This window comes from Alosa pseudoharengus, unplaced genomic scaffold (genome assembly GCF_046254945.1).
Source record: "Alosa pseudoharengus isolate Yale_2024_CS ecotype anadromous, Long Island Sound unplaced genomic scaffold, YU_APseudo_1.1 YU_APseudo_1.1_scf_9, whole genome shotgun sequence".
NCBI lineage: Eukaryota > Metazoa > Chordata > Actinopteri > Clupeiformes > Clupeidae > Alosa > Alosa pseudoharengus.
The window spans coordinates 8,470,598-8,482,901 of NW_027468881.1; the positions used below are offsets into that span (position 1 = coordinate 8,470,598).

At 40.8% G+C, this 12,304-nt stretch overlaps 1 protein-coding gene across 1 annotated transcript; it reads right to left on the reverse strand.

Annotated features, from left to right (window-relative positions):
- Nucleotides 1-415: 415 nt before the first annotated feature.
- ren (renin) lies at nt 416-7,933 on the reverse strand. The gene is made up of 9 exons (XM_076275945.1): nt 7,866-7,933; nt 7,476-7,629; nt 7,157-7,280; nt 6,908-7,026; nt 6,555-6,751; nt 5,579-5,701; nt 5,345-5,489; nt 977-1,075; nt 416-577 (listed from the first exon to the last, which is right to left on the reverse strand). The coding sequence occupies exons 1-9, from the start codon at nt 7,931-7,933 to the stop codon at nt 416-418; spliced, it is 1,191 nt and encodes a 396-aa protein (XP_076132060.1).
- Between the last annotated feature and the right edge of the window lie 4,371 nt (nt 7,934-12,304).

Here is a 12,304-nt window from a genome sequence, read left to right on the forward strand (position 1 = left end):
AGTTTCATTCTTTAACAAAACACGTCACTGCAAATTTGGCAGCGGCAAAACTTAATTTGTTGATAGTATGTGTACAGTATAGCATTTCTGGGTATCTTTTTTCCCTGACAAACTTAACTTAAGAGATAGTAAATTATGGCCAAACACCATTGCCTCACTGTCTACCCTAACAACAGCAAACTAAAGTCTTTCAATCCAGTGTTAACAATGTGAGTAAAATATTGTTTAAAAGCTATTTCTTGTGTTTTCAGCAGTTATGCAGCTTCATGATGCTATACATGGAACCAGTGTTGGCAGGTTAACTCAAGAAATGGAAGAGAAATTAGAAGTATAGCAAAGACTCAAGGAAGAGAAACAAAGAACTGCAAAACAAATGACACAAAAAGTCACAGACAAAAAATATCAGGTATGCCTGTCACACGGCTTTAGCAAAGCCTATTCTATTGTTATGTCGATCAAACTCAGTGTAGTAGCGGGCAATGAAATTAGCCCCCAGGATCCAGATGGGGCCAGTTGGGGGCGGAACGTCGAGGCCTTTGAACGTGACAGTGCAGATGTCTTCTCCAAACTGCGATTGCTACAGTGTGAGAAGAAAGTTTGGGCATAGGAGTTATTTGGTAAAATAGAATAATGTCAAATATGTTATACAAAAAGTGTAAAGTGTATGAAGAGGTGAGGCAACTTGCTAATTAAGTGCACCCACCCTCTCCAACTTATTACACCCTTACCAAAATATTACAATCGCTACCAATTTGGACATTACTCTTGCAGCATGTACTGTATAAAGGGAATGAGATGAGAAGCTTAAAAGGACTATAGATTTGTTGAAGCTTAATAAATGCTTGTAAACACTTGTACTGTAACTTGTCAATGCTTGAATGTTGCTAATAATAGTTTCTTAGGTATCTCACCATGATAATGACTATTATAAGTAACCTGGACCTGCAAATGGCAGAAAAGTTGGCAGGACAAATACCCAGAGGATGTAGTCCTCTTCTGTGAGTGGATATTCCTGACCTCCAAGATGAAAGGTCACGCTGGGTAGGGATTTGACCAGATCACAGTTCACTGTGTACTAACAGGAAAAAGGTAGGAATTAGTCCATTTTGTTATCCACACAAGCTCCAACAACAACAACAACACGTTACATTTATATAACACTTTTCTTAACACTCACACTCACAAAGCGCTTCACATGGAAAGGGGGACCTCACTAACCACCACCAATGTGTAGCACCCACCTAGGTGATGCACGGCAGCCATTATGCGCCAGAACGCTCACCACACACCAGCTTGAGGTGGAGAGTGAGAGCCAATTACAGTGGGGGATGATTAGGTGGCCAGGTTGGAAATTAAGCCAGGACACCGGGGAATCCCCTACTCTTTGCGATAAGTGTCATGGGATCTTTAATGACCACAGTGAGTGAGGACCTCGGTTTAACGTCTCATCCGAAGGACGGCATCTTCTTCAGTACAGTGTCCCCGTCACCGGACTGGGGCATTGAGATCGATCTTTTTGGTCAGAGGGAAGAGTGCCACCTACTGACCACCCATCAACACCACTTCCAGCAGCAACCTAGTTTTCCAAGGAGGTATCCCATTCCAAGTACTAACCAGGCCCACACCTGCTTAGCTTCAGTAATTCAGCTAAGACAAGGTATCCGTTGGTCTGGCTGCTGGCATCCAGACATGCAAAGACTTGCACTATGCACGTATACCTCCTCTCTGACCTTCTGCCTCACCTCACAGACAGATAGGTATCGGAACGCCTATTACCACCAGTCCCCTCAGTCCGTCCTCTTGCGTGTATGTGTCACTTAATATTAATTTCTATAGGGTCATTCCACGTCAATTGAACCAGGGCCCACGCACTTAGGTTTCAAAAAATTCTGAAAAAATTATCAGGTGTACCTATGTTACCCAGGAGACACACTGTAAAATTACTCCTATGTAAGATCAATACTTTCCAAGATACAGCCAGTTTTACAGGGGGAGGGGGGTGTCGATTTTGGTCGGCCTCTTTTTTTTGTCAAAGTTCACAAGCCCACAGCGCAAGAACTAAACCATGTAGGAGGCTCAAATTTTGCATGCTGGTGCATAAATAGGAATAGTATGTAGCAAAATTGTCATGTTTGGTCTGGATAATCCTGCATGGTCATAGCTATCCCTCAAAGTTGATACAAATTTTATTGGAGTTTTAGGCTGGGCTCTGTTTAGGCCTTCAGAAGACATATTTGTACTCAACATAGGCTCTTGATTTATTTTCCTTACTGAGATAAGTAGAAACGCTCTCACAAAAAGCAATGAACAGAAAATAAATTCCTTCAGGGTCTGAACAGCAGACCTTACAAGTCTGAAAAATCATTTTGGTTCTCATTTTCAGAGCAGCCAAACACCTTGTGGGAATATGCAAAGATTTTTTTATGTTTTTTCTTTATTCTCCATGATCCTTTCTTTTTAAAAACACTAAATTGACTTGTCTTATGCAAATCTTTCTTTTTCACTTTCCACCCTGAACATGGGCAAAATGCACCATTGAGATCAATATGTTTTGTATAGAGCTACCACAGGTGAAAAATATTGCATATTCCCACAAGGTGTTTGGCTGCTCTGAAAATGAGAACCAAAATGATTTTTCAGACTTGTAAGGTCTGCTGTTCAGACCCTGAAGGAATTTATTTTCTGTTCATTGCTTTTTGTGAGAGCGTTTCTACTTATCTCAGTAAGGAAAATAAATCAAGAGCCTATGTTGAGTACAAATATGTCTTCTGAAGGCCTAAACAGAGCCCAGCCAAAACATTTTGTATCAACTTTGAGGGACAACTATGACCATGCAGGATCATCTAGACCAAACGTGATGATTTGCTACATACTATTCCTATTTATGTACCAGAATTCAAAATTTGAGCCTCCTACATGGTTTAGTTATTGCGCTGTGGGCTTGTGAACTTTGACAAAAAAAGAGGCCGAACAAAATCGACACCCCCCTCCCCCTGTAAAACTGGCTGTATCTTGGAAAGTATTGATTTTACATAAGAGTAATTTTACAGTGTGTCTCCTGGATAACATAGGTACACCTGGTAATGTTTTCAGAATTTTTTGAGACCTAAGTGCGTGGGCCCTGGTTGAATTGACGTGGAATGACCCTATACAAACCAAGACGGCGGATTCCTAAAGAAACGCAAGCACCCACACCATTGGTGTATCTAAATTAGCTATGTACCAAAAATTACATTTTACCGTGACTCGAAGAGCTGTAAACAGTGTTGTATGTCTGCGTGTACAAATCCGCTTGGCGCTCCAGTGGAATTTTGAAGTAGCGACGAGAATTCTTGGTCTAGCTGTTCATGTGCTGTGTGAAAGGGTGGAAGTAGACGACCCACCAGGCCAGCACTAACCTCTGAGTGTGGTAAACAAAATATTGTTTATCAGGCAGTAAAAGCCCCGGTAAGAACCAAACCAGATTTTGTTCAAATCTACACACCTATGGCTACTGAAAAATGTAAGGTTCATTTATCAAATGTTGTTGTTGAAGTATTAAAAAACATTGTTGTTTTAGAATTTTCGAACAAAATGGGTGATAATTGGAGGTGTTACGATAAGTCCAGTATGGCACCAATAACTCCAAAGACGGGAATTCTCTCAGAAAGGTTTCTCATAATCTTTTAAATAAGACTTGCTACCCCAGAGAAATCATCCTTTTCTTCATCACCAGCCAACTCATCTTAGACATGTGTGAGAAATGTGGTTTGTTTGCTTGGTCTCAAATCATTGTCCATTGGGTATCACGCTTGTGCGATTGTGCAAGAGACGATGAAAAAGTAGCACAATTGACACTGACAAAACTGGCTGTGAAAATAAGGGTTCTCAATGTACCTGGCATGTGTGGGTGACTGGCAAAAAGTTCTGCTGTCATTTTTTTCAGGTAGATATCACACGTTTTCCTTACTGACAGCCCCGTTTGGCTATAGCTAAGCTGTTGTGTGGTGTTTCAAATACAAGAATCATAATTTATGGGGTCAGAAATGTAATGTTGTATAATGCAGAAATATTATGCAGATTATTTATGAGTTGATTATTGAAATGTTCTTCTTGAGAGCCATGTTTATACACCAGACCTCCCCAAAGGGTCACATGTGGTGTCATTTAATGCCTTGCACTTGCACTTGAAGGTGCAGTCAGCAATTGTACACAATTTTAAGCTTTTTTGTCAGCAATCATCTCCTCACAACTGCTAGCGGCCCATTCTGTGAGTACAGAGTAAAAAAAAAAAACGGTCTCCAAAAACTGGAAACAAAGACAGTGGAAGCAGCCTGCCCCCCAAAGAAAAACAAAACCCTGTGCGGAATTTCTCTCGCAATACTGACAGGAGGGGTGAACTACCTCTCTGGTGTGTTTTGTTTGGTCCTTGGTTAAAATATAATGTACATTGTTTTGGAGCGTCTGCTAATAATTTTAAAAATAAACATAAACAAACACAACTTCCTGCGCAATCGCTGACTGCACCTTCAAAGGTATACTGTAGTACAGGGACAGTAATTACAGTATTTAGAGTTAGATTCCACCCCTCTCTTCTGTGCTCCTGGAACAACATGTTGATTGCCTGGAATAGTTAATGGCTTGGCTGTTCTGTTTGTTGTCCATTTACAGAGACAGGACTGTTTATTAAAGGAACCGTATGTAAGAAAAATATTTCAATTAATCATAAAATGGCCCTGATATGTCACTAGACATTAAGAAATCATGTTCATTTCAAATACTTACATCACTGACAACAGTAGTCCAGCCAGGATATTGTCATTTAAAAAGTGAAGTTGCAGCCCTCAACTGTTGTTGATGTTGTGTTTTGTCATGTCATGTTGTGTTTTGGCCTGATGCGCCACCCTCCACCTATCTACTAATCACAAAGTCAGTAGTGTTTCACCACGGCGTTGGCAACCTCGAGTCAGGGGGCAGGGGGAGGGGATACACCGCTCTTCAGTATTTTGAAAGTGATTGCAGTACCAGTTTTGGCCACAATCTTACATATGGTTCCTTTAACATAAGGGTTCGACTGCACACTCAGAGCAGACAGCTAGAGGAGCAATTCAATAAGTTTGACAAAAAGTATATTGGATTAGAACCATCACCTTTAAGTATCAATATTTTGAGCATCTTTGAGCACCTATTACAGAGTGGTAATGGCAACCAGGGTCATAGACAACTCCTCACTTCCAAGGAGGTGCAAATAGCAGTCTTACCCAGTGCTATAGGCTCTCCGTCAGAATAGTGTGGACTGGAAGTGATGCTCTATTTTTCTGTTTACTCTTTACTAGTACATACAGTATTCACTAATGTTACATACCCCACCCTCGGCCAGTTCAGTGGCACCAATTGTCTTCATCAAAACAGAGATTGATGAGGCGGGGCCTGTGATGTAGGAGGAGCCAGTGTCAATCACAGCTGTACATCCCTCCTTACAGAACAACATATCTGTGCCCAAAGACACTCTAGAAAGGAAGAGAGATATAGATATTGTTGAGGAGAGTTCATTATGAACGATGGCAGTGGTTCTGAAAAAAAGTAAATAATCGCTCACCCTTTCATGCTGACCTCCCATTTCCCCTCCTCTTTGGTATCCAGGTAGCTGAAGGACCCTGTGTAATACTCAGGATCTGTCCCACCAAGAACAAGCTCTCCACCAGGCTTTCGCTTTGGATCTCTTGACAAGGTTTTAATACAGAAGAACATTAGCAAAGAGTGCTTATATATATATGTATATATATAAATATATATATATATGATCACACAATGAAATAATAATTGTAAAAAAAAATAAGCAACATGTTTTTTTGTTGTTACGTAACAGGGTGTGAATAGCTCAGCTGTGTAATAGACACTCTGAATAAGGTATGCTGTTTGCATCAATGTACAGTTAGAAGTGGATGCTTTTCATACCCTGGTGTTTATAGTACTGTATGCTATTTACACCCTGGTGCATGAACTAACTAATTGTTGCCATCAAAACTTCCGTTTGAGAACCGATTTCTTATTCAAATTGCGCGCCTTCTCTCCAGAGACGTTGGTACACATGCACACTCACTCTGCCAAAACGCATCACACGGGAATCAAACCCCGGTCTCCCATGTGCTAACCCAGGTCTGTGACCACTGCACTATCGTCATATTCATAACATTTCTGACAAACTGATGGTTGTATGTGTTCACTGAACCAAGATTATGAAAATAAAACACAACTTTTCAATCTAAAACTGAATCTGAACAGATATTAGTGCCGAAACCTTTTAGATTTCTTCACATTCTGCTGATGTCCGCCATGTTTTTTGTGCACGTGAGCAACGTCTTTTTGTTGTTATGTCTCAGGGTGTGAATAGCTCAGCTGTGTGGCTAAGGCTATTCGTACCAGGGGTGTAAATAGACACTCTGTATATATATATACACTGTATAGAAACAATAATAATTTAAATATTTTTTTTTTATTTTTCAATAATAAAAGTAATAAGTGATAGTGCATCTGATTGACCGGTTTATGAGACGTGCTTGCAACAGACTAACCTGCTGTAGTACACAGAGAATACCTCCTCTTTGAGTACATGCTGGGACATGATGCGGTCAAATACTGGTGTAATGCCATCAATGGCCACGTCAGGGTAGCCCATTCCCAACACGCCATCAAACTTGGCAAAAACAAATGGGATGGCTGGAAGTGCTGTGGCCTCTGCAAACACCTGCACCACTGGGATGCCCCCCACCTACAGATGGGACCAATGACATTCACAACAGAAGACATTTATGTCATATCCTCCCTTTGAACATGCTGATCATCTTTTTTTCCAAAGTATATATTGTTTTTAGTCATAAATGTATCCCATTAGCATACTAGCATACTGTGCATTAAGGTATCTCACCACAACCACATCCTCGCTCAGGAAACCTCGCACATTCCCAGAGGCATACTGGATAGAGAAGCCTGTGCCATTCTGTATATGTGTGTGAGATTTAGATCCATCATACCTGTTATGAGTGACTGAGAGATAAAGAAAAGCACATTCCTTAACATTGCCTGCTTTTGGACTTCAGGCCAAAATAGACCTCTGTAGTGTGTGTGCGGATGCCATTTGCACCAGTATTGAAATGTGTATGTGGAAGAGACTTACAACAAGCTGTGTAAAGTGGGGAGCAGTTATAGGACGGAATCCACAGATTGGCCGAGCCTGTGTCAAACACCACATTGAACATCTGAGCTGGGGACCCTATACTTATCTCCCCAAAATACTGAGTCTGAAAGATATAAAGGGCAACAGAAAGATGTGAGATGGGAGAAGATAATAATAATAGGGTGATGCAAATGTCTAGAACTAATTCCAAAAATAATTTGCAGAGAAAACATCAGAGTCAACAGGCAACAAAGCTCTTGAATCATGTTAAATTAATCTTTGTGTCTTGTGTGTCTGTTAATGTGTTGAGGTGTCTCACATCCAGATAGTTGGTTAGTGGGGTAGGAGCTGTGCCATTGCTAGGTGAGGGACTGTCACCCCTCTTCTGGATCAGCTGTGCGATGATCTCTTCTGGGGTGACCCCCATGTCCTGTAAAGTCTCTCTGATGGAGGGCATTTTCTTCAGAGAGATCCTAACAAGGAAACAGTATATCCACAAAAGATGGAAAATAGGTTTTAGATTAAATACACTTGCCAGTGCATCCTTCATGTTTTCTTTACCCAAATGCTAACCATGTCACAAATGCACACGAAGAGACAGTCGACAAACACGTCTGCACTGAATAATAACATGTAAATAGTTATGTGTACAGTTCTCTTTCATCACATAATATATTAATACAATAATGACATAAATGTATTAGAGTACCTGTGTAAAGCCTGCTTGGATGCCGCGGCAACTGAAAGTAGAAGTAGAACACAGCCATGCACTCCCATTCCCAGGGCCATTTGCTAACTGTCAGAACAGATGTCCAATCTCCAAATCACCAATGGGAAGTATATCCACAGTCCTTTACAAATCAAGATGAGAGCCTTCGTCTTTCTCTCTCCAATCCCTTTACTCCAGGGTTTTCTGATGACTTTGAAGTTCTTTCCTCTTTTTATACCATGTCTCCTTTCTCGGAGTGTCCCAGGAAATCTCTGACTCTTAAGCCTCTGTCGTGCTTCCCAAGAAGAAAAGAACCCTCCACCCCCACAGGCCCCTGTCTCTCACTCCCTGGTTGATAAACTGGTCCCTGGGTGGGTTGACCTTTGACCTAGAGGGGGTAAATGAGGAGATGGGGCAGGCTGGCCAGGGACTTCCAGCTCAGTATAGTCATCACAGCCTATGCGTCGCCTTGCGATGTCCTCAAGCTAATGGCAGCAAGTCTGGGAAACGTCAACAAGAGAGCTAATGGATGTCAGATATGTATGGGTAGTTCCAATAGCCACAGGTAAAGGGTCTCTGTAAATGCTGTAGATATAATCATGATTAAATCTACAGCAACTTCTAAAGCTGAAGCGAGGAGACGCACATCCCCATACAGTAACACTATTACTTGGGTGCAGAGTCAAAGCAAATACATGAGAGAAAATATGTAAAAACAACTCACACACCAAAATAGGTCCTGCTAATAATTGTAATGTGCATAATGCTTTTGAATGCCTTGCTCTTCTTCATATTGCTTCAGTTGGTACTTCTCCCATATTTGAACAAAAAAACAACTATTGCAGAAACAGACACATACGTGTATGAGGTCAACAGCACTCAACAACTCTCTTTTGTGTTCTTTTTCTCCTCTTATCTCTAACAGTACTGTATGACCAACTGATTGCCAGACTTTTCTCTAACTGATCTATTCTCACTTTGCTGATGAGTCCTGCAATTGTTGGTCTGAAATACATGGAGAGAAAGAGAGCCACAGAGTGATAATGCATGTGAAAGAGAAGTTTATGTTAGGACAGTGGGGTTATGTAAAGATCTGGAGGGCAAACAACCCTTGGTTCTAGGTTACATCATGATCAATAACCCTGCTCTGGAGAGGACTGGATTAAATTGTCTTCTTAGTGTCGCTTACAGTTAACGGACCAGCTGTTCCCAACAGCTTGTTTCCAACTAACTAAGTGGAGTAATAACTGATATCTCATGAAAATGTACAACTCAAATTCAAAAACATGATCTATCTTCCTAGTGGCATTCATGGCGCTTGTTCCCACGGTACCTGATGTGTCTGTTACGGGGTATTTACGTAAAGCACTGACCACCCTGCTCACAGAGAGATATGGGCACCAACGTCAGACATCAGCGCAGTTAGGTCAGAGGGCAGGTCTTAGGTGACTCCCTGGGGGCTGAGCTACCAGGAAGCTGAAAGACATCCAGTAAGCTGCTGTTGACTAGAGTAGCATAATAGAACTCTATTCCTATAAACTTACAGGCCTTACTGTATATTCAAAACTAGTACAGAACAATCAATGTGCTAACCATTGACATTTACAACATGACAACTAGTATTGGCCGTTGTCATTTCCCATTTCCGAAGTTTGCCAAAGCGTATAGACCAAGACTTATTGTACACCAATTAAAAAATATTATAGTTTTTTGCAGAAACAAGGCATATAACTGTGTAAGTCACCAAAAGGTCTTCTAGACAAATTATATTTCAACAGAGGGATGTTAGGATACTTGAGAAAATGATATTAAGTTACAGTATATAAAGAAAAGGAGTTTTTCCAATTCTGGTCCAAGTGTTATTGAATGATAGTGTAATAATATGGAATGTTCATACTTTGTTGTACTGTGGTTAAGATGGTATGTTTTATTTTATTATGATATTATTGGCAGTATTTCTTAAAGGTTATGCCCTAACCCAGAGGAAATATCCTCACTGTTGACAACTTTACTCCACTTGAGAATCTTAGAAAAGAGCTATACTCTCTGTTGGATTCTCAAAGTACTGTCTGTAATGTTTGACTTGATGTGCATAACAGATTTAGCTGAAACATTATATGAAAACACTCCATAATAGCATAACAGACGTCTACTAAGGTTGGAAGAACAATACAAAGAAATATGTCTGACCCATTAGCTAAATCAAGTAATTGTGTTGGGGCTTCACCCCATTGTAGGTTTTATGACAGAGTGCAATGTAAGTATAAACAGATGCTGTTTGAAACCTCTGTGATGGAAGGTGGTTCCTATCAAGTCCCGCAATGAATTTCTGGGCTCAGTCTCTAGAACAGAGTTCTTCTGTTTTTGTTTACCTCCTATCAAATGCATCTAGCCAGAACCCCGAGCCCAGTATTTAACCCTGATCCGTATACGTTGCTGACAATTCTAATTGGCCTTTGCCCAGTGAAACGTAGGGCTGCTCCATGAGAGAGTTTCCCACCAAATCAGGCATATTTTATTTAGCATCACTATTTAACCCCCATTACCCACTCCGGTGGGCATGGGAAAGTCATCCGTCAATGATGCTGTTCCGTTTCTACTGCCTGACGTTGTTGTATTCACTCTCTGTGACATGCTCTGGCAAACATGCTCTGACTAGATGTTGGCTGTAGAATCAAACTGCCACTGAATGTGGACCCTGTTTAAGGAAGGGAATTTGAAGGGGGGGGGGGGTGCATGCACCATAAAAAGCTGTTTTGTCTAGTCACCAAAATCTCCTCTAGGTGGGGACTCATGTATAGAACACAGCAAAAGTGGATCTGGGGCTGGTATAATGACATTTGTCCACTGTCAGCAGTGTTTCTGGTAGCAAATACCCGCATGCTTTGAAACTAGTGCTGTACTGTCATTGTATTATATTGTCATATTACATATAACATTGTTGTAATTGTCTGAGGTGATGCTAGCTTAAAACATCTGAATGTACAGTGACAATGTGTTTTGCACACATTTTGCTTGAAATAGGAGTTACTTTGTGTGATAGTAGAGGATAACAGAGGACTTTCTACTTTAGAATTCCTGAGATAGTATTAATGAAATGTTATATCTGAGTAGACAGCTACTCAGCTTGAGTAAGCACCCCTGGAATGATGTCACAGAGGCTGTCATCTTTGCTTTCTGTGATTTAGCTCTGGAGAACAAATCCTCGGTCTGATTCATAATCTACGCATGCTATGTGGACGTGAATGCATCCAGCTACGCTAGGGCAATTTGACACGCAATTGCATAGTAAAATGTGTTGTCCAATTTTTTGTAACATGACACAAGTGTGAGTGCCTTCAGGGAGGCTCAGTGATTTTTGTGAAGTGGTTCAGAGGGTCCCAGTGAAAACTGAGCTAGGACCAATAGATGGGCCAAGCAAGGTTCCCCTTTCATAAAAACCATGGAAAGTCTTTAGAACAGGCACAACAAGAGATTGAATAGACTGATTTTTGCATTGCTTTCTTGGATTGTCCTCAGTGTACTTGAGATGACCATGGTAAATTAGACCACTGATTGTCTCGTTGCCAGTTAATCCTCAGAAAATGGCATTTGTTTATTATAGGCTTTTGTGATTGAAAGAATTGTTTTGAGGTCAACTGAGGTCAACATAACTCTTGCATAAATCCATGAACAAAATAGGCCATTTCACGAGTCCAAATTTGCAAAAAGAGAAGAAAGCAAAAAACATGTATGGCAAGGGTTATTAAGTGTTATGCAAGGATTAGGAATCTAACGGGTAACGGGAGCATTTGTTTTTAAAACATAACTTGTATCTTTCCATTCCAACCATTATTAGCAATAATAAGCAGGCATGTTGCGGTTGCAATTTAAGTGAAATTTCTACAATATCCCAACCTATCCCACTCGATATTTAGAGTTGTTTCGTTAAGATAAAATTATTATTTAAATTTTGGGTTCAGCAAAGGACGTTTTTTCCCTTTTTTATTCATGCCCTTCACAACTATGCTTATCCGCCCTGGCAAACTTCGTCCATTATGCATCGATCAGGAATCGAACACTGCTTGCCCTCGTCGCAGTCCTGTGCATTCTTATTAGTCTGTCAACTCCATGTGAACGAAGTGACAAATGGCTCAACTGTATCTGACTGTTCTACTGACTTGGGTTAAACAAAATGAAAAGGCTCTCACAGTACAAAAGAGAAAGTATCCTTCAGTGTATGTGTCTGATGCGAGGGTCCCTTTTTGACGGGTTTAGGATGTACGAGAGGGTTGACTTGATTGAGAGGCTCTCTGAATCGAATTCCCTAATTTGGGGTTTGGGGCTAACAAAGGGAGACTACTTCATAGCCTCTCTCTATCTCTGAGTCCCTGTTCCTTATTCCCTTGGCTCGTACTTCATAATGTGGTTAACTCAATAAAAAAGGAAGATGTATTTGC